At 51.6% G+C, this 27,804-nt stretch overlaps 1 protein-coding gene across 1 annotated transcript; it reads left to right on the top strand.

Moving 5' to 3' along the window:
- Positions 1 to 3,666: 3,666 nt before the first annotated feature.
- Positions 3,667 to 26,178, top strand: LOC127396251 (ankyrin repeat domain-containing protein 18A-like). The gene is made up of 13 exons (XM_051643872.1): positions 3,667 to 3,773; positions 4,320 to 4,434; positions 4,677 to 4,850; positions 4,968 to 5,074; positions 5,540 to 5,677; positions 6,825 to 6,894; positions 10,578 to 10,712; positions 11,837 to 12,012; positions 12,206 to 12,299; positions 17,879 to 18,025; positions 18,378 to 18,515; positions 19,684 to 19,830; positions 26,080 to 26,178. Exons 1-13 carry the CDS (start codon positions 3,667 to 3,669, stop codon positions 26,176 to 26,178), a joined length of 1,647 nt encoding a protein of 548 aa, XP_051499832.1.
- Positions 26,179 to 27,804: the final 1,626 nt, after the last annotated feature.

The following is a 27,804-nucleotide window of genomic DNA, read 5'->3' on the forward strand; positions in this document are numbered from 1 at the left end:
TGGGATACACTGAAGGGATGCTGGGAGGGGTTGGGAGGGGATGGGGAGATCAGGGTACCGGGGGAACTGGGAACCCTGGGGTGACTTGGGGATACTGGGGAGATACTGAGAGGGGGGAACTGGGAGGAAATGGGTGAACTGGGAGGGAGTGAGAGAGACTGGGAGTCACTGGGCCCACTCTCACATGACCCCCATAGCCCCTCCCCCTCCGGTGGCCATGCCCACATGGTGCTTCACCCGATTGGAGGAGGCCAGAGGGGGCGGGGCTTGTGCTGAGCCACTGGGAGAGGAACGAGTCTGATTGGCTGATTGCTGCCTTAGCCCCGCCTACAGACTCACTGGGTGTCACTGGGTGCCACCAGGCACAATTGGGTGTCACTGGGTGTCACTGGGTGCCACCTGGTGCCACCAGGCCGGCCGTGGGGCTCGGCCACCGCCTGCCAGGCTGCCGTGGGGCAGCAGTGCCACATGCAGGGATGTGTGGGGCAGAGCCCGGGCTCCTCCTGCCCCATGGATCTATGGGGCACCATCCAGCTCCGGCCCTGCTACAACATCCAGGGTTGTTCCTGTGAGTCAGCCTCCCCTATAGCTGCCCTATAGCTGCCCACAGCACCCTCTAGAGTCCTATGGAACTCTAGAGCTGCCCTGTACTGCCCTATGGAGCCCTATAGCTGCCCTATAGCCACCCCATAGAACCCAATATCCACCCTATAGCTTCTCCCATAGGCTCCCTCTATAGGGGTTCTGTGGGCTGAGGCCTCCCTGTACCCTCCCAGTGCAGGGGAACTGGTCAGACTGGAGCCCCTGGAGCCTCTGCACCCCCTGTGTGGGGCCAGCCCCACATGCAGCCGCCAGCGCCGCTGCCAGCCCCGCCTGCCCCTCCCTGTGCATGGGGGCCAGGGAGGCTGGGGGGCTATAGGGTCAATGGGGGATCTGTGGGGTCTGTGGGGGGGTATTTAGCTGGGGGCTGTGGGGTCAGTGGGGATCAGTGGGGAGGTTATGGGGATCAGTGGCATCTGTGGTTTCAATGGGGAAGTTATGGGGATCAGTGAGGGGCTGTGGTGTCAATGGGGGTCAATGAGATCAGTGGGGGTCATGGGGATTAATGGGGTCACTGGGGCTCAATGGGAATCAATGGGGGTCTGTGAGGTCAGTGGAGCTCAATGGGATCAATGGGGAGGTTATGGAGATCAATGGGCGGCTGTGGCGTCAATGGGAATCAATGGGGGTCAATGGGATCAATGGGCAACAATGGGGGTCAATGGGATCAATGGAGGTCAATGGGAGTAAATGGGGACATATGGGCTCGGGGGAGCAGGGTGGATCTGTGGGGCTGGGGGGCCCTCAGGGGGTCTATGGGGCTGAGCTTTGTCCCCTCCCAGGCTGATGGTGACCCCAGTGGGTTCCCCCACCCCCATCAATGTCACCTTCTGGGGGTCCCCCCAGACCTGCTGCCCCCCTGGGGAGGGGCAGGAGCTGGAGGAGACCTGGCCCTGCCTCCATGTCACCCCCTGCCCTGAACCCCAACGGTCAGCCGGACGCCTGGGTCCCCCTCGGGGGTGGGAGGGGTCCCCTGTGGAGGGGGCTCACGGATGCCTTTTTGGGGGGAAGGGGTCCCCTGGGCAGGGTGAGGTGGGTCCTGGGCAGGAGGGGCTTCCCGGTCACCTGGGCATGCAGGACTGGGAGACTCTGGTGCCCCCAGGGCTGCAATCAAGAACGCTGCCTCCTAAAGCTGAAGGACACGGGGCACGGGGTTCTGCCCGGGACAGGTTCCTTCTGACTCTTGAAAAGAAATAAAGGTGGGGAGGGGTCACCTGGTTGGTTAACTTGGTTCCTGGAAATTTGTGCTTTTGTTTCCTAGACTGTGGTTTCTGCCTTTGTGATTTGTGTAAGGTTTGGTTGTGGTCATTTTGGTCTTTTGAATTACTTACTTTGATGATGGGACTGCAGTTTTTGCTTCTGGGATCTGACTGAAATGGGCAAGAGACAGAGTGAAGGTGGTATCTGAAAAAGTCTGGTTGGTGTGTCCTATGATTGTTAAAAGTTAAGTCTCCTTGTTTCACTCTTGTCCTTTTCTTTCCCTTGTATCTTGTATTTGTGTTATTCAGATGGGTCACGTATCCTCAGCAGGAGGTGACACGGCCAAATGCTCACCATGAGGATGTCTTCTGGGAAATGAGTAAGTTTGGGAGTAACCCCTTACCTGGAAAAATCTGACTCTGCATTGTAATGGTTGGTGGGCACTTTATACCCTGAAAAAGGGGGGAAAATGGCCACGGCTTGGAACTGTTGTTGATAATGTTGTATTGCAGTTGATGTTGTTTTGCAGCTGTGAGGGAGGCTGAGATGATGTGGGTGTGTGGATGCTTTCATGGCTTCAGGAAATGCTTATGGAACGAGAAGGAAATGTGGGTTGTTAGTAAGGGCAGTTGTTGTCAGTGGGTGGAAGGGGATGAGCATGTAGAAGCTCCCTCTCCAGCCTGGTAATACGGGGGCAGTGAAAGGGGCGAGGGGGTGTTTGGAGGATGCAGATTTCGGTCTGGGGGTGGGGAGATAGGGGGGGCAGTGTCCCCCTGTTCAAGCCCCGTGGGAACAGGCAGTTGGGGTGGAGGGACCAACATGTTGATGTGCAGGTCCCTTCTGCAGCCTGGGAGCTGTTGGATTGGAAATGGTCCGAGGGGCTAATCCGGAGAAAGTGCTGGAGCTACTCAAACCAACCAGCATCACATTATCACCTCACCTGGGGGAATATCCAGGCATTCTAGAAACCCTCTTCAGTCAGGAGGAAAAGCGAACAGCTGGCAAAAGCTAAAGAAGTGGAAGGTGAATCTCCACAGATGCCACGAACTGGGTTACAGCCAGGGAGAGCCCGGCTGGAATCCTGGCTCTGGGAGGGACCTGGACAGACTGAAGGGATGTCAGCAATGCACTTTGTCTGGGGTCCAGAAACGGGACCCGCAAACCAAACCAACTGGTGTGTGAGGTCAGGCAGGGTCTGACAAGGCACCTTCGCTCTCTTCTGAGGACTAAACTCTTGCCAGGGCCCTTTCAGTCCGTTTCCTGCGGCAGCTGTTGGTGCAGGTGGGAACAAAGCCTCGGGCAGCAGCCCCGGGTGCGGCCCCTGCCTGTCCCAGCTGCAGGGCCCCCCGGCCCCTGTTGCTGCAGGAGCCTCTCGTCCCGCATCTCCGGCCCGTCCGCCCGGGAGCGCCCGGCGGCCCCTTCCGAGCGGGGCCCGGACCCCCCCGAGCTGGGCGCCCCGGCCCGCGCTCCGTGACGCCCCTGGCGCTGTCGCCGTTGGGGCTCGCGCTGTCGCCGTTGCTCTGGCCGCGGCTGCAGCAGCTCCGGTTGCGGGAGTGTCGGTCGGTGCGTCCCTGCGAGCTGCCTGGACTGCGCTTCTGCTGCTGCTCCTGCTCCTCCTCGGCTCCGGCCTCGCTTGCCCCTGCTCTCCGTGCCGCTCGGCTCGGTCCTTTCCCTCCCTCGGCCTCGCCCCGGGCCCGGCAGAGCCCGCCGGTGCCTCCTGCTGCTCCCGCCCCGCAGCAGCGGCTGATGGGGCTCTGGAGGAAGAAGCGGCAGCGTTCGCCCTCTGGCCGCGCTGCTGGGCAGCCCCGCGCTGCCCCCGCCAGTGCCGCCAGTGCCGCCAGTGCCCGCCAGCTGCAGAGGACAGCCATGAGCAGGCTGCACCGCGCGGCTGCCCGCGGCGACCTGGCCTGGCTGAGGCGCTGGCGCTGGGGGCTGAGGGTGCTGGGCATCGACAGCCGCGACCAGGAGAAGCGGTGAGGGGCTGTGGGGCTGAGGGGACAGCTGGGCTGCTGCTGGCAGGAGGGGCTGCAGCAGGGCCTGAGCCAAGCTCCATGAGGCCCCGGCAGCCCTGGCTGCAGCACAAGGGCTGTGCTGGGACACGGAGCCCAGGGAGCCAGGGCAGTGCTAGCCCGGGGCCACCAGCCCCCCGGCAGCTGTTGGGGGCCAGCTGGCATCACCCCCCTGAGGGCTTGTGGGGGCTCCTGTTGAAGGCGGTTGCTTGGAAAGCAAGACTTTCCCTGTCAGCTGGGAGGGGAAACTGGAGAGTTTTCCATTGCTGGCAGCTGCTGGGTGGGCTCAGGTGCGGTGGGAAGTGCTGCCCCTGCCCTGCCCCTTGGCCCTGGGTCTCCCTGCAGGGCTGTCGTGCAGCTGCTGAGGCATCAGCAGTTCTCTTCTGGCCTGGGGGGGATGAGTGCAGGATGGCAGCAGCAGCAGGGTCTGGGCAGGGTGCCCAGGGCTGGGTGGGGACACAGCTTTGGTCCTTTGGCAGTCTCTGTTCAGCTCCTGTGTTTCCCTTCCAGGACACCTCTGCATCTCGCCTGTGCCAACGGCCATGCGGATGTGGTGAGATTCCTAGTGAGACAGGACTGCCAGGTGGACCTCTCTGACAACTGGAGGAGATCGCCCCTGATGAAGGTATGTGGCATGTGTCCTGCTCTTGGAGAGGGGCTCGTGGCCTGTGCAGGAATGGAGGGGTGTCTGGCAGGATTCTGTGCACAGGCCTGTGCAGAAACGTGCCCGTTGTAATCGGGGTGGGACAGCAAAGGTGAGCTCATGGTTGCAGATGCTCTTCTTCCCCAGTGCTGAGAAGCTGGGTGAGCTGGGACAGTGCAAGGTCAGCTTTGGAAGACTTTCCCTTGCGTGTGTGTTGTTCCCAGGCAGTGCAGAGCCAGCAGGAAGAGTGTGTGGCTGTTCTGCTGGAGCATGGGGCTAACCCAGATCTCCAGGATGCTGACGGCAACACCGCCCTCCACCTGGCTGTCCTGTCTCATAACGTAGACATGGTGTTGCTGTTACTGGAGCATGATGCAGATATTGATGCAGAGAATAAGGTAAATGTTTATATTTGTGAAGGAAGCTCTTTCAGAAAGTTGCATTCAAGTTTTTCTTGAAGTTTGGGGTTTCTTTTCACTTGAATTTGAACTTGATGACTTTCTGTGTCCTTTCAGGAGGGATGTACCCCACTGATCCTGGCTGTCTCTGAACATCACAAAGAGATGGCAGAGGTTCTCCTGAAAATAGGAGCTGATGTGCAGGCTCGAGATCTGAGTGAAAGGTGAGGGTTTCTCAGAATGGGTCCTTTTAGTGCTCTTGAGGTTGGATTGCTTGGAGGCGTGGGAGTGAGCTCTGAAAAAGAGCAGGGAGGCAGACCCAGAGGAGCTGTTTCCGTGTGCCTTGGGAAGCAGCTCTGCCCTTGGCTGCTCTGGGCCCTCACGATGCTTTCCACATTGAGGACTGCAAGGAGGCCCTGTCTGGCAGGAGCTCTGGCAGGAGCTCAGCAGCAAGGCCTCATGCCCAGCAGCACAGGGTGTGCTTCAGTGTTGTGTGTGTGGAAGCTTTGTCTGAACATGGAACTGGTTTGGATTCCCTCTCCCCCTTTGTTGTTGCTTTTAATGGAAACTGCTCTTTCTTTCCTTCCTTTTAAAGTAATGGGGGAAACAGTTTTTCTGAGGGCAAGCAAGAATGCAAATAATCAGCGTGCCTGTGTCAAATGATCTATTTCCTATTTTGGATCTTTCAGAACCCCACTTATGATTGCTGCCTCTGGTGGGCAGCTTGATTTGGTGAGAGTTCTTCTTGAGTTCGGGGCTGATGTTTCCCAGAAAGATGCTGCTGGGAGCACAGCTGGGGATGTTGCTGTTCTGCAGGGATACTCCAGGTAAATGTGTAACTTGATCATGAGACTAAGTTGTCAGTTGTCAGTGTGGCTTTTGAATATTTTGGTGAGAGCACCAAGGTTTAAGGGTGGGTTTCGAGCTGTCTTGAAGCTGTGCTTAGTGCTGCCTTCTGGTGTGTATTGTTCCTATGTCTTGTGTTCATTTGGAAGTGGAGGAAATTTCTACCCAGGATTCCCTGTTACCTCTCCAGCTTTGTGGCTAAGCTCACATCTGCCCAATATACAGTCTAGAATGTGTCTGTAGCCAGAGGTGGAGCTTGGCAAACTGAAATGCCTGTGAACCCTCTCCCCAGCCCAGCACCATGTTCCTTACTGCCTTCCCCTGCAGCGCCCAGGCAGTGCCAGCCTTTTGTTTCAGAGGAGATGCAACTGATCAGATCCCTCTTGTGAAAATCCTGAACAGCTTCATTCCTCTTCAGCACAGCTTTGTAGCTGTGGGTGTTGTTTCTCTAAGGTGTGCTCTAAGGGAGCAGCTCTGCAACAGGCTCTGTGTGCATCAGCCTTCATCAGTACTTGGGAGTTGCCGAGTGTGTATGAATATGTGTAGGATGGGTAAGAAGTGGCTGTGAACTGTTCTGCTCAATGGTACGTGCAGGTAGGTGGCTGTCTTTACCAAACACATTTCCTCTCTTTCTCTACATAGTCTTGGGAAACAACTGGCAGAAGATGCAGAGCAGAAGAGCACAGGAGAAGCTTCTGTGTATGGTGGCCAGGACTGCACAGCACCTGGCACTCTTCACTGGGCAGAACCTGCTGGCTTCATGTTGGGGGCACCTGCTGTGACAGAGATGGTAGGATCCTTAATGTGGGGGAGCTCAGGAGGAGAGTCCCTGTGGCCTTTTCTTGAGGTGGTTTGTCTTGGAGATGCCTTCATTCCTGCTGGCTTGTGTTGAATTGGCTGCCCAAAGTTTCATTGTTATGAGCTGTAGAGTTGTCCCTGTGAAATGTTTCTTGTTCTAGTTAGTTTTTAGCCTGCCACATCTAATGTCAACATGTCGTTTCATGTCTGAACAGCAACAGATGACTGGTGTGGAGGAGGCTCAATCAGGTGAGACTTTCAAAATACCTCACGCTGACTTGAGGGATAATTGGAGAGACACAGAACTCATATTGTGCTTGGCTTTTCCAGAAGCTCTGAGGAAGAGGGGAATGATGACAGTTGGAGTAGTTCCGAAGAAGAGCTGGATTTTAGCCCCAAGGTAGGTGCCTTTACAGGAAACATGTCCTTTAAAAAGAAAGGATTTGCAGGCAAGTTTTCTCTGGGGTTGGAAGAAGCTGCAGCTGCAGCTGATGCTGTTTTCTCCTCAGCAGCAGCCTCTGGCCTGCCGGTCTTTCTTCTGTTGTGAGTGTTTCCCCCCAGCCCTGTAGCTGGGGCAGAGCCTGCAGCAGATTCGTGGTGTGGGGCAAAAGAGCAAGAGGTGACGAGATAAACAACCACCTTGTTTGGTTTCCTCTTGTTCCTTTGTGTGAGATTGGCAGAGCCTAAAAGTCTCTGTGGTGTTCTTAGAATCTATTCTGTTCTTCTGCAGAGCTTGTTACTGTTCTTATTGGGGATAAACCCTAAGAGAGACAGGAAAAGGGCATTTATTGATCAAGATCTACTGAAATCCTTCATCAGCTGCTTCTCCTTCCCTCGTCGTCAGGCTCCTCAGGAGCGCTCTGTGGACGAGTGCCTCCAGTGGGTTGGCTCCTCTTCTGTGAGATGGCATTCTGTGCTTGCTGTCATCTCAGGCTGCAGGTTTTCCCTCTTTGGAATGCTAGGGCAGTGTCCTTGTTGTGACCTGCAGGCTCTCAGCCCTGCTGCTGTTACCAAGGTTCTGCAGAATCTCCAACTTGAGCAGTGGTGTCTGGAGCACCTGTTGCACGGCTCTGGGGTTCTGCAGGGATGAGGAACTTGAATGTGGCGGTTCCAGCCACTCTGCAAGGCTGGAGGTGCCAGCATCTTTAGTTCCAACATGATTTCATTGTCTTGCATTTATTGAAATAGACAGGATGCATTTTTTTGCCTGCTAGGGAAATGTAGGGATCTTTTGGTGAGTGGACGTGCAGGGACTAACTGATGCATGAAGTCTGGGGATCTGAACAGTGACTTGTGCACATCTGCAAGTGAGCTTTGTGAAACTGCAATCTTACAGACAGCTGGATGCTACTAAGTATTCGAAAGCATGGAAACAGATTTGTAGCACTGTGATGCATGTAAAGATAGTTTTGGACACAATCTGCAGCAGTGCCTGCAGAGTGTTTTGGGGTGCAGCACCCACTGAGTTGGGTGTGTGAGGAGTGTTGGTGTAGTTAGAAGTGCAGGATGGAGCCAGCAGCTGAGCACTATTAAAAGGACAGCCTGAATGGATTTACTGTTCAGGATTTGATGGGCACAAAGTATTTGTTGTTGTTGCTGCTTTTAAAAAAAGTATTGTTGTTTTTTTCATCTTTCTTTCCAGAAGCAGCAGAAGCCAAACTTGAGACTGTTAATGGATGCTTTCCAGCAGCGCAGGACACACAATAAGCTATCTGGAAAAGATGTAATGATATAATGATTTATGAAAGTAGGATTTGTGGGGTTGTGGTTTTTTCTGTATGAAGTGAGAAAAGTAAGTTTTTAAGCACAGCACTTAGTCACCTGAGGAACAAATAAGCCATATTGTGAAATGAAGAGATGAATCCCCTGCTAAGCCTTTGTCCCTGGTCAAGTCCTTCCTCCATCCTGCCCATCCCTTGCCTGGCTCCTTTTCCAGCCATTCCCAGACAGCTCCTCTCCAGTGCATTAGTCTGGAAACATGCCACTTGCAACTTCAATGAGTAACTCCTTTTATTCACAGGTATTTTTCCTTTTCTTGTGCTTGAAGATGATGGTTCTAGAATGGAAGGTCCTAAATCACCAAAGAAAAGCCTCCAAGAAAGAACTGGGGGATCACTTTATGGTGGCAACCCAGAAGCCCAGAAGACAACTTCACAAGACAACACTGGTGAGAGAAATGTGTTAGTAAATATGGATCCAGATTCTTCCTCCGTGAATATTAATGCACAGTAAATGAACTAAGATGGTGCTTGTCTTCTGAGACAGCAGATTTGTCCCTCGCCTGTGAATCCTCACAGGCATTGGCAGAGCAGGAAAGCAGCTTTTCTTGCCTTTTGTTCATCAGAGAGAGAGATCAGGGACTTCTACGAGACAGGAATGATTTATTTGCGGCCACTTATAGTGATATTCAGCACTTATTTACATGAAGAAGTAAAATGCCTCAGAGGAAAAGAATTCACACAGATGCACATGAAATCTGTGTGATGCTAGTTTTCTCTCCTGCAGCTCTCAAATTGAGGGGGGTGTGTTATTTTGTATTCAGATTTTTCTCAGCAGTATTCAAGATGCACTGTAGGTGTAAATAAGCAGCATGAAGTCATGTTGGTTATAAACATGTAGTTTTTTCCACTGTAGCTGAGCACTCAGGATCTACCTGTCACACATCAGCACCAGCTGAACAAAAAGACATCAGTGAAGCTGTGGAGAACTCTGGGGTGCAGGTATGTAACCCCAAAGGTTTTGAATTAGAGTCTGCATGGGTAAATCGTGTTACACACTGAGGTCAAGAACTAAGCAGGGAGTCCTGGAGATGGAGGTGGTGTTACAGTCTGAAGTCAAGTTGGATCCAGTCCTCTTAGGATGGGATAAAATCCTTGCCATGATGTTGGGTGTTTGCTGCTCTGCTGTTTGGTTTCCAGCTGGTTTGCTTCCATTGGGAGCAGTGTTTTTCCCCTTGTGCTGTGTGGAGAAACAAGGCAGGCAAGGGCATTTTTTTCCTGTGCAAAATGCATCTTCAGGTGAGGAGGGAGATTTGTCTGTGACATGCTGATCTGTTTGAATCAACCCCCCTGGTCTTCCTCTTTGTAAGAGAAAGATCATGCACAGAATGTTGACTTCTGGGGACCTCTCTGATGCTTTCCCTGCCTCTGCAAAACATGTGCTTGTTTGGCCATGTTAGTGAGTGTTTGAAGAGGGTCCTTTTGAGAGGGTGTTGATGAGGGGAATAAGGCAGGCACCCTGTTTGTGCTGGGCATCCAGGACAGGGCTGGAGTCTTCTGGAACACCTCGAGGGTGGAGCAAACGATTTCCACCCCACAGCCAGGCACCATGGAGGAGGGACAGGCTTGATTTGAACAGGCAGAGCAGAGACCTGAAGCCTGTTGGAAGGTGGGAGTAGCTGGGCCATGAGCTGGTGAGAGAGAATGGAGAGGCTGGGAGAGCTGGTGGCTGCTGAGGTGCTCCTTCAGCTTCTGGAAGGAGGAGTTCCTGCAGAGGGAGACAAGGGCCTGGCTAAGGAGAGAAGAGTGAGGAGCTGGATGGTCTGAGTCCCTGGGGACAGCAAGGCTGCAGGCTCTGTTGAGAAGGCAGCAGGAGCTGAGGAGGCTGGTGGGGAGTGTATCTCAAAAGAGCTTTCAGATATATGTATTCATGTAATGATAGTTTTATAATGGAGAAACAGAACCAAGAAGGATCTAATACAAAGTCCTGGCTTTAGACATCAGAGCAGTATCTGTAACCAAACTATGGCTCCTACATCACAAGAGATTTCTCTGGGTTTTGTCAGAAAAACCCACACGATTCCAGTGTGTGCTTGTGTATTGTTTGAGAAGAGTAAAACCTGAGCCTTTTTTCTGTTAGGAAACAGAAACCCTGATGAGCAGCTGCTGAGAGTTTGGAGGTGCTCAGCTGAGAAAGATGGAGAGAGCTGATCACCTGTGCAAGTGCCTGCAGATGGCAGGCCCAATGTCATACCTTCTGAGTTCAGTCCCAAGACAGGCCTCATTGTATCATCAAAAAAGTTACAGGAAAGGCACATTTCATGTTCTTACAACTTTCTTCATGCTCATGTCACTGTTTCCTTAGGGCATGGTGCTTGCTGGTGCTCTTGAAAGACAATCCAAGTCAGAAGCTTTGCTGGAAGAGACCAAGTGCTGCTGCAGGGAGTTGAGGAAAAGGAATCTGGGCTTGCAAGAGGAATTGGAAGAGGTTAAAAGCAAGGTACATAGTGTTGTCCTAGAGGAAACTTCAACAGGCTAGATTGGATGATGTGTGAATGAATTGCCCTGTTTTATAAACTGAGTGTCCCTGTCTTTGGCATGAGGGCACGATGTCCTTACTTGGTCAGAGGGTTGGACTTGCTCAGGAGCTCTGCAGGATCAACTGATGTGTCTGGAGTTTGGTTTGGCCAAGCAGGTTGTCTGATTTCTGAAGAAGAGGAGAAATCCTGGTCTGCTGCATTTGGGCTTCTTTGTGCTGGCTGTGCTTCCCCTTGGCCCCCCCCATGGAACACAGAAGCACAGGATTGGGTTGGTTGGAAAAGACCCTTAAGATCAAGTCCAGCTTTACCCCAGCACTGCCAAGGCCACCAGTAAATCATGTCCCTCAGCTCCACATCTACTTGGCTGCTGGTTCCAGTGCCTGACAACCCTCTGGGTGAAAACATTGTTCCCAATATCCAGTCTAAACCTCCCCTGTAACAACTTGTGGCCACTTCGTGGCTTGTTACTTGGGAGGAGAGACCAACGCCCCCCTTGCTCTCAGTTCGTTGTAGAAAGCAGGAAGGTCTCCCCTGAACCTTCTTTTCTCCAGGCTGAACACAGATTGTTGGTAAAGTTCTTAAAAAGAACTGGCCCCAACACTGAGCCCTGGGGACACCACTGGTCACCAGCAGCCAAATGGATTGAACTCCATTCACCTCTTGCTGTGTTCTTACCAGAGCTGAAGTACAGAGGCCTCAGAGTTCTGAAATAGAAATCACCTCAGTCTCCTTATGAGGGGACTGTAAAGTCACTTGAGGAGAACTTTTAAATTCCTGTTTTCAGTGGAGGAGCAAACAAGTGGATGCAGAGAGTGTCAGGAGCCCCTGAAAGGATGGGAGGGTCGGTGTTGGTGCTTAGAGCCAGGCTAGAGGAGATGAGTGGGGTGGAAGAGACCAGTCTACAAGATGATGAAGGAGCCCAGTTTGTGTTCATTTGCTGGTAGAAGTGAAGGTGTGAATGTCCTGGAAATGAGGACAGCTCTGGGGGTGCAGACACGGGCAGCACTGGGGTTCTTGAGCAGCAGTTGGCTCCTCTAGAGAAAAGCTCCCCTGACTGCTGTGGGTTCTTGCTGTGATTTCACAGGTGCAGGACTTGGCAGACTGGCATTGGCAGTCTGCATGTTGTGTTGGTGGGCTGAGGGTTGCCTGGGATGAGGAGGAAGGAGAGCTAAGAGCTTCTTTCCAGAAACTGCAAGACCTGCTGCTGGCATCTTCTGGAACAGACGGAATAATAAAAGAGCTGGAAGAACGAGTGCAGCGGTAAGAGAAGAGCACAGTGACCCAAGGTGCCCATGGCTTCCTGGGGTGGTGTGAAAACCACAGGATGGCTTTGTTGCATCGCAGCAAGTGAACACATGATTGTGAAGATGCTTTTGTTTGTTTATTCCCTGCTGTTCTTGAAGAACGGGTGCTCTGGTGGATTCCTGTAATAAGCCCTGTATTTCTTTTTAAGCCTTCAGATGGAAAATGCCAGGTTAGAGGCCACAGTCCAGCAGCAGAGCAATAGGAGTGAAGGCCTTTGGAGAGACCTGCAAGCCTCTGCCTGGGTGAGCTGCTCCTAAACCTCCCTCCTTGTGAGCTGCTGAGCCTGGGGGCACTTTGAATGTTGTGGTTTCACCTTCACACTGAGGCAGCAGATGATAAGCACAGTCTCAATGACCAACCTGTGACCGATTTTTCACCAGTGGACTAATTTGAGATCCCTCTGAGTTCCTCTTTTATTTTGCTGTCTGCAGGTGGATCAGGTTTCTCAGCCTCTGCAGACAGAATCCAAGAAAGACACGGGGACAGAAGCAGAAGTTGAGGTGTCACAAGAAGAGTTCTCCAAAGAGTGTGGAAACCAGGAACAGCTGGGGAAGAGTGAACAGCAGCTGCAAGAAGAGGTGAGTGACACTGGGCATCGTTTGGAGTCTGACAAGTTCAGTCCCAGCCAAGTAGAACAGCATCAAAGAGAGGGGCAAGAAGTGAGACAAGTGCAGGAAGGCAGTCCGTGTTTGCAGGCAAGTGCCTTTCTGGCCTGTGTCTGTGGTCCCTGTGACACGCTTGGGTTGTGGTTGTCACTTGTTAGTATTTCTTCTGGGGGTACTGCTGTGTTAGTGCTGTGCTTGTGTCTTTCCCGCAGAGCAGAGGGAGAAGGGTGATGCTGGGTGAGGGGCTGTTGTGTGTGTGATGTGCCTGCAGGCCCCTGAGCCCAGAGCTTCCCAAGGTGGGTTGACAGTTTGTCCTCTGCTCCAGGAGAAGTTGTTGGCTGCGAGCCCAGTTCAGCATCCAACTGAACCGGACATTCCTGGCAGCCACGAGGCACTGAGCAGGAAGCCAAGTTCAGTGAGAAGCTTCCAGATCAATGGCAGGGTCTACACCTGTACTGCTAAGGTGAGCACTGTTGAAATACTGCTCTCAGCCATTGCTGAAGAAGCTGGTGAGTTGCAGGTGGGTTTGTGCTGTGGTTGATGTGGCTCGGCAGGGAGAGCTACAGCCTGGCTGGCCAAGAGCTTCTCTTCCTTCAAATCAACCCCCAAAGCCAGGTGTCTCCATCTGGGATGATGTCCCAGACAGGATGGATGACAGACAATGCGTATTTGCAGTCATCGATACTTATTGCATCTCATGGTGGGGGTTTTAATTATTGTGGACAAGAAACATGAGTACAGTATAAATATAGAGGAGGTGGGAGATAAGAACAACAGTGCAGTTAGGATGCAAAGGGTTTAATAGGAGTGAATTTTCTACTTACAATTAAATGAAACAACAAAGGTTAACCACTAAGCTGCTGGCAGCTTTCTTATTATCAAATACCATACTAGGCTTAAAATACCAACCATCATCTTGAAAGGATCTTACAGTCCTAAACTTAAGAATGAAGATGACTTAAGGTTAGTAGTGAAGACAGTGAGTGAGTAATATTTGTGAGCCATGTCAGGCCACAGCCGGGTGTCCTTGTTGGGACCACAGCTCCTGAGAATCAGTCTCTGGGGCAGGCGTCCCCGCTGGAGGAGAGAAGGTCCAGCAGCTTCCCAGGGAAAGTGTACGGAGATCTCTTTGATCAGAAATGGGGCCAGGCTTTTATAGAATAAAGTGGGCTGACTGCTGTCATTTAAGCATGAGCCATACCCCCAGCATCTCTCATTGGAGAATCAAAGCAAAACAGTGGAAAAAATTCATGAAGGCCCAGTTCTCACCAAGCAAACTCTGTTGTTTACCTGTTCGTGATCACTTGATCTCCATCTCGGGCCTCGTTGTGGCTGGGCTGAGCTCTGCGTTCTTCAGCCCTGGAGAGCAGCTGGTGTTATGCACATCCACTTGGTCTTTGTTGATACCTTTCCAGGTTGTTGCCAGCTCAGAGTTTGCTGAGCCTTTTCCCTTCTCACAGGAATCTTTCCATTCCAGGCCCTGGCCTGCAAAAATGAGAGACAAAAAGCAGTTGAAACATAAAAGGGAACTGAGGCAGGCATATTGAGCGATGGAGCGTCCTGCTACAAGTTGTGGGCAGGGGGGAGATCTGTGCTTGCCAGATGAGAGAGGAGACTGGAAGACAATGGAAGCTGTTCTTGTTTGAAGGGAACAGCCTGGTTTCACCTTCACACTGAGGCAGCAGATGATAAGCACAATCTCAGTGACCAGCCTGTGACCGATTTTTCACCAGGGGACTAATTTGAGATCCCTCTGAGTTCCTCTTTTTTTTTTGCTGTCTGCAGATGGATCAGCTTTCTCAGCCTCTGCAGACAGAATCCAAGAAAGACACGGGGACAGAAGCAGAAGCTGGGGTGTCACAAGAAGAGTTCTCCAGAGAGTGTGGAAACCAGGAACAGCTGGGGAAGAGTGAACAGCAGCTGCAAGAAGAGGTGAGTGACACTGGGCATCGTTTGGAGGCCGACAAGTTCAGCCCCAGACAAATAGAGCAGCATCAACGAGAGGGGCAAGAAGTGAGACAAGTGCAGGAAGGCAGTCCATGTTTGCCTGTCTTGTTCCTTGGTGGGTACCATAAAAACATAGCTTTAGTATCTAGAACAGCCATGATAGGATGTGCTGCTTCTTGGACTTCACCAATGAACTCTGCCATATCAGGCAGAGGAGCAGTTAGTGGAGCTGTATTGGCATTTAGTTTCCGGAAATCTACGGTCAAGCGCCATTTCCAGTTTGGTTTCCTCTCCGGCCAGATTGGAGAATTATAGGGCGAGTGACCTATAACCATACCTTTTGTTTTCAAATCTTCTATGACTTCTGATATGCCTTCTTCAGCTGCTAATGACAGCGGGTATTGTTTGATATTGGTGATTTTACCCTGTGGAAGATGAGGAGCGCTCTGCAGTAGCCTAACTTGTAGAGTGGGTGTACCAACATTCCACTAATTACCTTGATCATCTCTCCACACTTTTCCTTGCAAAATATCCATTCCCAGTAAATTGTAGGGAATTCAGAATCATAGAATCATAGAACCATTCAGGCTGGAAAAGACCCTTTGGGTCACCGAGTCCAACCATCATCCCTGCTCTACAAAGATGTCCCCTAAACCATATCCACCAACACCACATCCAAACAACCTTAAAGACATGCAGGGCTGGTGACTCAGCCACCTCCCTGGGCAGCCTGTTCCAGTGTCTGACCACTCTTTCTGTGAAAAAATGTCTCCTAATGTCCAGTCTAAACCTGCCCTGTTGCAGCTTGAAGCCGTTCCTTCTTGTTCTGTTGCTAATGACCTGTGAAAAGAGAGCAGCACCAGCCTCTCTCCAATGACCTTTCAGGTAGCTGTAGAGACTGATGAGGTCTCCTCTCAGCCTCCTCTTCCTCAGACTAAACATTCCCAGCTCCTTCAAGTGTTCTTCATCAGATTGATTCTCTAGGCCCTTCACCAGCTTTGTTGCCCTCCTCTGTCCTCACTCCAGCACCTTGATATCTCTCTTAAATTGAGGTGCCCCAGACTGGACACAGTACTCCAGGTGTGGCCTCACCAGTGCTGAAGACAGGGGGACAATCACCTCTCTCCTTCTGCTGGTCACACTATTTCTAAGACAAGGCAGGATGCCATTGGCCTTCTTGGCCACCTGGACACACTGCTGGCTCATATTCAGCCACTTGTATATTAAAACCCCCATGTGCTTTTCTGCCAGACACTTTCCAGCCACACTTCCCCAAGCCTGGAGTGTTGCCTGGGGTTGCTGTGGCCCAAGTGCAGGGCCCAGCACTTGACCTTGTTGAAGCCCAGACCATTAACATTAGCCAACGATCCAATCTATCCAAGTCTCTCTGCAGAGCCTCCCTATCCTCATGCAGATCAACACTCCTGCCTAGCTTGGTGTCATCTGCAAACTCACTGATGATACCCTCTATGTCCTTCTCAAGATCATCCATAAAGATGTTAAACAGAAACTGAGCCCTGAGGAGCAGCACTTGTGACCGGCCCCAGCTGGATTGGACTCCAGTGACCACCACTCTCTGGGCCCAGCCGTCCAGCCAGTGCTTGGGCCAACAGATCGTTTGCTCATCCAGGCCACGAGCAGCCCATTTTTTAATGAGAGTTCTATGGGGAACAGTGTCAGATGCTTTTTGGAGGTCCAGATGGACAATATCCACAGCATTCCCTCCTCCATTAGTTGGTTTGTCATGTCAGAGAAGGTGATCAGGTTCGTCAGGCAGGACCTGCCTTTCATTAACCCCTGCTGACAGGGCCTGATCCCCTGGTTGTCCACTCTATGTCTTCTAATGACACTCAAGATGATCTGCTCCATGACCTTCCCTGGTACCGAGGTCAGACTGACAGGTCTATAGTTTCCCGGATCCTCCTTTCTGCCTTTCTTATAGATGGATGTTACGTTTGCCACCCTCCAGTCCCTTGGGACTTCCTCAGTTAGCCAGGACTTCAGGTAAGTAATGGAAAGTGGCTTGGCCATCTCATCTGCCAACTCTTTCAGCACCCTTGGATGTAACCCATCCTGTCCCATGGACTTGTGTGCGTCTAAGTGGTGTCGTAGGTCTCTGACCACTTCCTCTTTCATTGTGATGACCTTGTTCTGCATCCCCTCCCTGTCTCCTAGCTCATGTGGCTGGGTACCCATGGAACAGCTAGTTCCACGGCTAAAGGCTGAGGCAAAGTAGGTGTTGAGCACCTCAGCCTTTTCCTCATCCTTTGTTGCGAAGATTCCCTCTGCATCCAAGAAAGGGTGGAGATTTTCTCTAATCCTACTTTTGTGGTTAATGAGCTTACAGAAACATTTTTTATGATCCCTAAGAGCTGTAGCTAGTTTGAGCTCTAGCTGTGCTTTGGCTCTCCTGATTTTCACCCTGCACAGGTTCACTTCACCTTTATAGACTTCATTAGTGACCTGTCCCCTCTTCAAAAGGTCATAGAGTCTCTTTTTGTTCTTAAGGTCCAGGCAAAGGTCGCTATTTGGCCAGGCTGGTCTCCTACCCCGCTTCCTGGTTTTTGGGCACACGGGGACAGCCTGCTCCTGTGCCTTTAAGGCTTCTTTCTGGAATTATGTCCAGCCTTCTTGGCCTCCTTTATCCTTCAAGGCACCTCCCAAGGGACTTTGTCAGTCAGTCTTCTGAACAGGTCAAAGTTTGCCCTCCAGAAGTCTAAGGTGGCAGTTTTACTGACCCCTCTCCTTGTTTCTCCAAGGATCAAAACCAGTCATTTCATGATCACTGTGCTCTAGAGGGCCTCCAGCCTTTACTTCCCCCACAAGATCTTCCCTGTTCACAAGAAGCAAGTCCAGGAGGGCACCTTCCCTGGTGGGCTCACTTACCAGCTGTGTGAGGACGTTATCCTCCACACATTCCAGGAACCTCATGGCAAGTGACTGGGAGATTTCTCCCAACTGCTTATAGAAAGCATCATCCACCTCACTTCTTTGGGTGGGAGGTCTATAGCAGACTCACGGAGCGAGACCAGCTTTGTTGGCCCTAAACCTCATCCAAACACTCTCAAGCTCGTCATGACTATTCTTGATGTCCAAGCTCTCATAGCATTCTCTAACACACAAGGCCACTCCACCCCCTCTCCTTCCCTTTCTGTCCCTCCTGAAGAGCTTGTAGCCATCGACTCTCACACTCCAGTCCATGACTGATTTTTCACCAGTGGACTAATTTGAGATCCCTCTGAGTTCCTCTTTTATTTTGCTGTCTGCAGGTGGATCAGCTTTCTCAGCCTCTGCAGACAGAATCCAAGAAAGACACGGGGACAGAAGCAGAAGTTGGGGTGTCACAAGAAGAGTTCTCCAGCGAGCGTGGAAACCAGGAACAGCTGGAGAAGAGTGAACAGCAGCTGCAAGAAGAGGTGAGTGACACTGGGCATCGTTTGGAGGCCGACAAGTTCAGCCCCAGACAAATAGAGCAGCATCAACGAGAGGGGCAAGAAGTGAGACAAGTGCAGGAAGGCAGTCCATGTTTGCAGGCAAGTGCCTTTCTGGCCTGTGTCTGTGGTCCCTATGACACGCTTGGGTTGTGGTTGTCACTTGTTAGTATTTCTTCTGGGGGTGCTGCTGTGTTAGTGCTGTGCTTGTGTCTTTCCCGCAGGTCAGGGGGAGAAGGGTGATGCTGGGTGAGGGGCTGTTGTGTGTGTGATGTGCCTGCAGGCCCCTGAGCCTAGAGCTTCCCAAGGTGGGTTGACAGTGTGTCCTCTGCTCCAGGAGAAGCTGCTGGCTGCGAGCCCAGTTCAGCGTCCAAGTGAACCGGGCAGGCCTGGCACCTACGAGGCACTGAGCAGAAAGCCAAGTTCAGTGAGAAGCATTCGAGTAGGAAGGAGGATCTACACCTTTGCTGCTAAGGTGAGCACTTTGAAATACTGTTCTCAGCCACTGCTCAGAGTGTCCTCAGTAGGGTTGTGCTTCTGAGCCTGAAGTGACGTCTCATTTGAACTTCAAGACTGCCTGGTCTGATATGCCCAATCAACTGCTGATCACTCAGACCCTCCACAGCTGCACATGGCAGGGGGGAAGTCTTGTGGTTGTGAGGGTTGGACACATTTCCAAGAGTGCTCAGATTCCAAAAAAACCCTGACATCTAAATCATGATCTGCGTAGCTACATTTTTTTAGAAGACCCACTGCACGTTTGCACGTGTCGTGGAGCGTGTTCTGAGCACCTTCTGGTCCTTGTGAAGACTCCAGAAGGTAGGTAATGTGGCTTCTTCTCACACCTCAACTACCACTGCTTGGCTGTGGATTGGTCCTCAACAGTGCTCTCGACCCCCTTCCCCTGCCACCCGGGTAGGGAGGGAGAGAGAGGAAAAGACAGAGACCTGGCTGCATTGAAAACTCAACTACACAGCGTTAATTCAACATCAATGATAAAAGAAAGATACACAATTACATACAAATACGTTCAGAGACTGGCAAAAGCCTCTCTCCTCCCCCCACCCCAGCAACTCCCACAGCATCTCCTGAGCTGGGAACAGTCCCATAAAATCCCGGAACTGCTGGAGAAAGCGGAGGGTGATGAGGGTCAGGAGAGCTGGAGCCTGGGGGTCCAGGGGAGGGAGGGACGGAGTCCTCCCCGGACGCCGGCCATGGGTGGAGGGGAAGGGAAGAAGAAGCAGGAAAGAAGTTGTCTTTTGTGATCTCTGTGCTTCCCCTGAGCTCACGTAGCTCTCTGGAATGGAAGATCTCTGGCCAGTTTTGCTGTCTGTCTAACTCAGCCTCCTCCGGGGGGATCAGAGATCTCCCTGTAGCGTCTGAGCTGGCAGAGTGAAGGTGCCACCTTGAAGCCCCAGCAGGTAGAGAAACCTTGCACTGTTGTCAGTGCTGGTTGGAACACTCTGCTGCTAGTTAAAAGAACGCTTCCTGAAGGGGAAAAGAAATAAAAACTCAATAAAAGGAAAATTGGCTTCATCCTGGCTCAAACCAGAACACAGTCCTTGACCGAGCTGTGACCGATTTTTGGCGAGTGGATTAATTTGAGATCCCTCTGAGTTCCTCTTTGTTTTTGCTGTCTGCAGGACTATCCGCTTTTTCAGTGCCTGAAGAAAAAGTCGCAGAAAGTCGGGTGCACAGAAGCAGAAACTGGGGAATCACAGAAAGAGTTACCCAGCAAGTGTGGGAGCCAGCAACAGCTGGGGAAGAGCCAGCAGCAGCTGCAAGAAGAGGTGAGTGACAGTGAGCATCGTTTGGAGTCTGACAAGTTCAGCCCCAGACAAATAGAGCAGCATCAACGAGAGGGGCAAGAAGTGAGGCAAGTGCAGGAAGGCAGTCCATGTTTGCAGGCAAGTGCCTTTCTGGCCTGTGTCTGTGGTCCCTGTGACACACTTGGGTTGTGGTTGTCACTTGTTAGTATTTCCTCTGGGGGTGCTGCTGTGTTAGTGCTGTGCTTGTGTCTAAATCTAAATAATGATCTGTGTAACTACATTCTTTTAGAAGACCCTCTGCACGTTTGCACGTGTCCTGGAGCATGTTCTGAGGACCTTCTGGTCAGTGTGAAGGCTCCAGAAACTAGGGACCATGGCTTCTTTTTACACCTCAGCTACTAGTGCTTGGCTGCGGATTGGTCCTGTGTTGGGGTCTTCTTTGGGCTAGGCATTACATTTCCTGCTTTTGTTTTCAGCTCCCTGTGTCTCATTTCCCATGGTGGGGTTCTCTTCTCCCTCTGGTTTTGCTGCTGCTTGCAGCTACTTGAAAACAACGAGAGGTTTGGGGGATCCTTTCCCATTGTTCTTCCAGCTCTTTCCATTGTTCTCAGTGTTCCCCTATTGTAGCTGTGCAGGCACAGACTGTTCCAACAAAGCGCCACGGGGTGGTTCTCTTGGAGGAGCTGGTGAATTTGGTGGCAGCTGTCCCTTTAGTCCTGGAGAGAGGCCCCTTCCCTCCCTTCCCCTCTGCTGCTTTATGGCCCCCTTCTTTGGGCCTTGGAGTTCCTGCCTGCTCTGCTCCTCTGGTGAGGCTCTGCAGAGAGCTTCCCCTCCTGAGGCTCTTGCTGTCTCTGGCCTCTTGAGTACATTGCACAGGGATCTGGTTCTTTTCTTGTCCTGTGTTGCCAGATGAGCCTGCCCTTTGCCATCCAATCAATGATTGTTCCCCCAGGCATTCTGTACAAAACTCAGAGCCTCCTGCCATGCGTGAGGGTGGAATGGGCCTCTGAAGATCATCTAGTCCAGTCCTGCTCAAAGGAGGGTCATCCAGGGCAGGTTGCTCAGGGTTATGTCCAGCCAGGGTTTCTGCATCTCCAAGGATGGACACTCCCCAGCCTTTTCTGGGCAGCATGTTCCAGAGTTTGACCCTGCTTACAGTTTTAAAACTAACAAATCAAAAAAGTGCTGATGTGAAACTGAAATGTTCTCTGTTCTGATTGGCACCTATTCCTCTTGGAATTCTTTTCCTTGGCACCACTGAGAAGTGTCTGGCTCCATCTTCTCTACCCCCTGGCCCCTTCCCCCAGGGATTTCTAGACAGAGGTGAGGTCTCCCTGGGCTTTCTCTGCTCCAGGAAAGAAGCAGTCCCAGCTCTCTCAGCCTCTGCACGGAGCTCATGTCCTCCAAGCCCTTCAGCATCTTCCTGCCCATCTGATGGCTTCTTACAGAGACTTTGAAGTCAGAGTTGTCAGTGAGAAGAATGGCATTGGCAGCAAGAAGCACCTTCTAGGGGAGAAAGGAAGAAGTGCTCTTTTTGTGTGACCAGCTGATGTGGGTTACACAGTCAAACCCACAGCACCTGCTGTGTAGAAGCTGCTGCTGTTGCAGTCTCTTCTAAGTGCAAAGGTCACAAGAAAGAGTTGTGTCTGTTCTTAGATTTTGGTATATGTGTGTCCTGGTATTTGCAATAACCATCAAGAAAACTCTTGGCATCACCTGTAGGGTCTTTTCTAGTTTTCCATCTTAAGGTGGAGAAAATATTGGCTCGTCCTTTTTTCTGTCCCATGGTGTCTGTCAGTCCTGCAGCAGCTGCTGTGGCACCTCCTCTCTCAGGGAGCTGCAGAAGCCTCCATGGAATTGGTCCTTAGGGAAGGCATGTGTATGTGTGTCAGCATGTAGCTGACATTCTGCTCGTGCATTTGGTGACAGACTTTGGCCAGACCTTCCCTGCAGTGACTTCTCTGTGCTTTGGTTCTAGTGCAGCTGGTGAGTTGCGGGTGGGTTTGTGCTGCAGTTGATGTGGCTCAGCAGGGAGAGCTACAGCCTGGCTGGCCAAGAGCTTCTCTTCATTCAAATCAACCCCCAAAGCCAGGTGTCTCCATTTGGGATGAGATGTTTAGATGTTATCACATTTGAGTGTGGATTTAAAGCTTGTTTTAGAAGTTTACTATGAGGATAATATTGTCTATTCTGTGTTTAGTTCTAGGTTGTGCAGGATGAAGTATTCTCTGAAGACCTTGGCTGAGGTAATGGGCCATGATGTCAGGGGTGTTTGTAAGGGAAAAGGTGAGTGCTCCCAGCTCTTAGAAATCATGGCTTGAAAACTGTCAACTGCCCATGCTCAGCACAGGGTTTTTCTGCTCAGTTTCCAGTTTAGCCTTGACTGTGAAAACTTCTTGCTCACAAAATATTGTGCAGCGTGTTTTGCAGTTGCCTGAAGAATAAGCCAGGGCAAGGAAAAGTGCCCCATTTCCCGCAGACTTGGCTGAGGCATCTTTCACTAGAGTTACTCCTCAGTCACAAACATGAAAGGAGCCCTGGGACAGATTTTTCTAGACTTAGAAGTTTAATATGACAATAATATTAATTGTCTATTCTCTGTTTAATTGAAGGAACCGGGATTCTTCAGTCATTTCTGAAGAAGGAAGGGACTCCTCTCCAGCGGGACACCTCTCCAGCGAGACACCTCTGCACCAGGACACCTCTCCAGCAGGACACCTCTGCACCAGGACACTTCTCCACCAGGACACCTCTCCAGGATCAGCAGGTGCCCCAGGGCTGTGTCCCCCTCCCTGGCCCTCCCTGCCCCCTGGGGTGACAAGCTCTGCAGAGCCCTGGCACGTGGCAGGGGGTCTGTGTGCCCTGGGAGCCACAGCCTGGGCCTGGGCACCCCTGGATCTGCCCCTTCCCAGCCCAGGGATTTCCCTTCAGTTCATCCTTTTCTCACCTCTCTTGAGTTTCTTTCACTGTGAATTTTAATTCTAATCAGAAAAAAAGTCTCTTTTTTAGCAGTCATGTTACACAAATGCAGTTTTAAAAGGGATTACAGAAATGCAATTATAAAATGACAAAAGGTGTTTTATAATGTTGTTAATGTTTAATTGTGTATTAAGGCACTTAAAAAATGAAAGTGTAGGAAGTGATGGTGCATGAGTGCAGTTATACAACATATAAATAACAAAATGTAGCATAATGAAATACAACAGTAACAAAACATACACAAGACAAGTTGTGGGAAACTGTCCTTTTCTTCCCCACATAAGTCTAAACAAAATGTCTTTTAAGCCAGCAAAGGCCTCTCCTGATTATCCCCAGCTAACGAACTAAACCAGACTTGCTTCTCAAGGACAACTGAACCCAAAACAACAGATGTGGCCCGGGACAGAAAGGATGGACAACAAGCCATCCTGTGCCCCTGGCAGTCACCGCCTTAAAGTGGGGCTCACGGATGCTCATTGGCTCTGGACAGTGACACTGACTGGACAGGTGGGTCAGGGGGTACAAAAGGTGGCGAGGGCAGCAGGTGGGCCCTTCCCTCCTCCCTGAGGCCCGTTCGGACGCTTCCTGCCTGGGACACCCCCCTGCTGCGGACACTGGTGCTGGGACCCTGCCTGCCTGCCTGCCCCGGGTCCAGCCTGAGCCTCAGCGCCGAGCGTGCCGGGGTCCCGAGCCCCGGGGTCGGGGCCGGAGCCCCCTCCCCGTGTTGCTGCTACTGGAGAGGAAACCGACGGGAGCTGCACCCGCTGCCGAGAGGCTGCCCCTCCGACACCACGGACCTGCCGTCCTGCCTTCCGGCCACCGACCGACGCTGGACAAGCCGCCGGAGGGTAACATCACCTCACACACACACACACACACATACCCACACACACATATTCCTTTCCTCATACTTGCACACACAGCGCGACCTCTTAAGGAGGACCGGCGTCGGGTTTCCTTCCCTCCTCCCTCCTCCCTTTGATCCTTAATCCTCTCCCTTAAAAGCACCTTTGCATTGCCTCCCTAAAGGACACTTGCTCATTACATACATATTGATATCCCTGGTAGCCATTCACACCTGTATTGTCCCCGAACATCATCCCTCGGTTTGTGTTAACCCTTAATAAACCTATTAGTTTGTGGAGTAAATCTTGGCTTTAGAGGCAATCTCTGAGCGTGGTGGGTTGGGGGGGGGGCTTTCTAGCTACCACCCGGAAATACGGCCCCGCGGTGGCCGTTCCTCTGTGAGAGGCAGCGCCGCGTGTGACCCTCGGGCTCATTCACAAATCCCTCCACATTGAGAGGGGGAGTCGCAAAAGTATCCTGACAGCCGGTAGCCCCCCGGTACCGGCTTGCGACACAAGTATAACTTTAAAAAATACAATGTATTTTAATAGCATTTTAAGGCACTTAAAAAGCAAAACAGTGTAAAAAGTGATGGTGCACAAGTGCAGTTATACAGCATATAACATAAATAATAAAATGTAGCATAATGAAATATAATAACAAAACATATACAATAACAATATAACTTGAATAAAAACCGCAACATGGCTGTTAAATAGAGACTTTTCTTCTGATTAGAATTAAAATTCACAGTGAGAGAAACTCAAGAGAGGTGAGAAATGAATCATAGAATCATAGAATCATAGAATCCTAGGGGTTGGAAGGGACCTTGAAAGATCATCTAGTCCAACCCCCCTGCCAGAGCAGGGTCACCTAGAGCACATCACACAGGAAGGCGTCCAGGCGGGTTTTGAATGTCTCCAGCGAAGGAGACTCCACAACCTCTCTGGGCAGCCTGTTCCAGTGCTCTGTCACTCTTACAGTAAAAAAATTTTTCCTGATATTCATCTTAAACCTCCTATGCTCCAACTTGTATCCATTACCCCTTGTCCTATCACTGGTCTTCACTGAAAAAAGCTTAACTCCATCGTCTTGACACTCACCCTTTACATATTTGTAAACATTGATGAGGTCACCTCTCAGTCTCCTTTTCTCCAAACTAAAGAGACCCAGCTCCCTCAGCCTTTCCTCATAAGGGAGATGTTCCACTCCCTTAATCCACAAGGATGAACTGAAGGGAAATCCCTGGGCTGGGCAGGGGCAGATCCAGGGGTGTCCAGGCTCAGGCTGTGGCTCCCGGGGCACACAGACCCCCTGCCACATGCCGGGGCTCTGCAAAGCTTGTCACCCCAGGGGGCAGGGAGGGCCAGGGAGGGGACACAGCCCTGGGGCACCTGCTGATCCCAGAGAGGTGTCCTGCTGGAGAGATGTCCTGCTGGAGAGGTGTCCTGCTGGAGAGGTGTCCTGGTGCAGAGGTAAGTTGTCATTATCAGGGGTGTTTGTAAGGGAAAAGATGAGCACTCCCAGCTCTTGGAAACCATGGCTTGAAAGTTGTCAACTGCCCAGGCTCAGCACAGGGTTTTTCTGCTCAGTTTCCAGGTCAGCCTCAACGGTGAAAACGTCCTGCTCACAAAATATTGTGCAGCGTGTTTTGCAGTTGCCTGAAGAAGAAGCCAGGGCAAAGAAAAATGCCCCGTTTCCTGCAAACAGGTACGCTTGGCTGAGGCTGAAGGCATCTTTCACTAGAGTTAGTCCTCAGTCACAAACATGAAAGGAGTCCTGGGACAGATTTTTCTAGACTCCAGCCATCACTTCTCCTCCCATGACCATGGTTGCTTTCAGCACCAGCCCATGACAGACACACTCTCTGCTGTTTGCTCTTGATTTCTGCTGTCTCTCAGTCATGGCTGGTGTTTGTAGCTCATGCAGTGCAGCCTGTTCTGAGTCAAGAGAGAAGAATCAGTGACAAAAGAGTGTTCAGGCAAACTTCATGGAGTCGAAGGCTTGTAACACACAGCATCGAACCTGCTGTGATCTGAGGCCAGGTGTCCCCAGAGCAGCTGCCCCTGTTCCATGGTTGTTCCTCCAGAGTCCCCGCTTGGCAGGGACTGGTGCTGGTTCAGAGCAGGCAACCCCTGAGACACTTTCCTTCTGTTCCTGGATGCTTTTAACCATCCAGAGTGTTCAGCTCCAGCTCCAGGGCTCTTTCCACGGTCTGAGTGCACACAAAGCTGTTGCATTGCATCCGTGAGCGTTTTGAGCTGACAAGCAAATGTGGGAAAAAATGTTTGTTCCCAGCCCTTTCCTTGTGATGTTTCCTTGGGGGTTCTTGAATCTCCTTCTGGATTGTAGCCTCTCCAGTTGCCCCTCATGTTTTTCCAGGGACCTATTTGCCCCTGTCAGCTGCCAAAGTAACACCAGGAATCTTGTCTCTTTTCTCCCCAGCCTCTGCTGGACTTGAAACTGCCCATCCTGGAGCTTCTTCCAATGGAGTTGCATTCTACAAATATGGATGCTGTGAAGAGCCATGGACCCCTCTCCTGAGGCAGCCTTGCCACAAGGGACCATCACCCCCTGCTCCTGTGATCGTTAAGATCTGTTCTGTATATACCTGTATGAAGTTTCTAGATCTGTCTGTGTGACTCTCCTTTCCCTGTTGCAGTAAACCTGTTGCAGTTTGAATTTCCAGCCTTTCAGTCTCTCTTCCTTATTGTCCTTTTCTCTTCTCTCGGGAGGGTAACAGAGAGCAGTTCTGCCCTCTGGCTTGTGGTTCACCCTGGCCACTAACCCAGGACAGAGGGGACAGTGTTTTCCTGCTGGGGAGCACCCCCCTTTGTTTTTATCCACACAGGCTGTGCTGACTTCAGCAGCCCCACATCTGAGCTCGTCTGACTGCACTTTTCTAGATGTCTGGGCCTGCCTGATCCACAAATACACTGACAGCCAATGATGCTTTGTTAGGATTTTGAAGGCTCATCCCTCCATATTTTAACAAAGCTTGTGTTAGTCTTCCCCAGGAATCACTGGGGTGGTCATCTGGCCTCTGTTTACATTCCTGTACTTTGTCCTTGTGAGCTCTAATTGCATTTATCAAATCTCTAACCACTGCTTGGCAATCGTTTCTCTCTGTTTGCTGATTGGGATCCCAACTGGGATCTGCCTGAGTCCAGTCAGTCTGATTTCCTCCTGCCTGCAAGGATCAATTTCACATTCTTTTCCAGGGGCTCCAGGTGATGGGTGTTTACATCTAGGTCCCAGGTGACTGGAGGGTGGCTAATGTGACCCCATCTACAGGAAGGGCCAGAAGGAGGATCTGGGGAACTCCAGGCCTGTCAGCCTGACCTCAGGACCAGGGAGGATCATGGAGAGGCTCATCCTGGGGAGCTCTCCTGGCAAGTGCAGGGCAGGCAGGAGATCAGGGCCAGCCAGCAGGGGTTTAGGAAAGGGAGGCCTTGCTTGACCAACCTGATCTCTTCCTATGACCATGGGACCTGCCTTTTGGATGAGGGGAAGGCTGAGGACATCATCTCCTTGGACTTGGTGAGGCCTTGGACAGCATCTCCTGGAGAAGCTGGTGAATCATGGCGTGGACAAGTGTTCTCTTCGCTGGGTACAAAACCGGCCGGAGGGCGGCCGGTCACCAGAGGTGTCCCTCAGGGCTCCCTGTGGGGGCCAGTTTTGTCCAGTCTCTCATCACTGATCTGGATGAGGGGATCCAGTGCAGCCTCAGTCAGTTTGCAGACGACACCGAATTGGGTGGGAGTGTCGATCTCCTTGAGGGCAGGAAGGCTCTGCAGAGGGACCTGGGCAGCCTGGATCCATGGGCCGAGGCCAGTTGTGTGAGGGTCAGCCAGGCCAAGTGCTGGGTCCTGCCCTTGGGTCACACCAGCCCTAGGCAAGGGAAGGAAAATAAATCTGGAAGAGTATCAAAAAGATGTTCAGCTTGCAGGGTAGGACAGAGGTGTTTAAAGCTGTGTGAGCAGGAATGAGAGGATGATACTGACCTGGTGGTTGCCCCCCACCATCGGATGGGCCACTCGGCAGGGTGATCACCAGACCAGGACATGAGGATGGTGGTTCCCCTGAGTTCAGTTCAATAGTTGGAAGAACAAGGGGTAGACAAGAGCAAGCAATTGAAGCCCCCCCTTTGGCTGCAGTCGGCAAGGAGGG

This window comes from Apus apus, unplaced genomic scaffold, assembly GCF_020740795.1.
Source record: "Apus apus isolate bApuApu2 unplaced genomic scaffold, bApuApu2.pri.cur manual_scaffold_39_ctg1, whole genome shotgun sequence".
Classification (NCBI taxonomy): domain Eukaryota; kingdom Metazoa; phylum Chordata; class Aves; order Apodiformes; family Apodidae; genus Apus; species Apus apus.

Excerpts from the sequence above, each read along its gene's own strand:
- LOC127396251 (XM_051643872.1), top strand. The coding sequence starts at position 3,667 with ATGAGCAGGCTGCACCGCGCGGCTGCCCGCGGCGACCTGGCCTGGCTG. Across the intron at positions 10,713-11,836 it reads TGGAAGAGGTTAAAAGCAAG|GTGCAGGACTTGGCAGACTG; the intron begins GTACATAGTGTT and ends GTGATTTCACAG. Across the intron at positions 18,516-19,683 it reads TCTACACCTTTGCTGCTAAG|GACTATCCGCTTTTTCAGTG; the intron begins GTGAGCACTTTG and ends TGCTGTCTGCAG.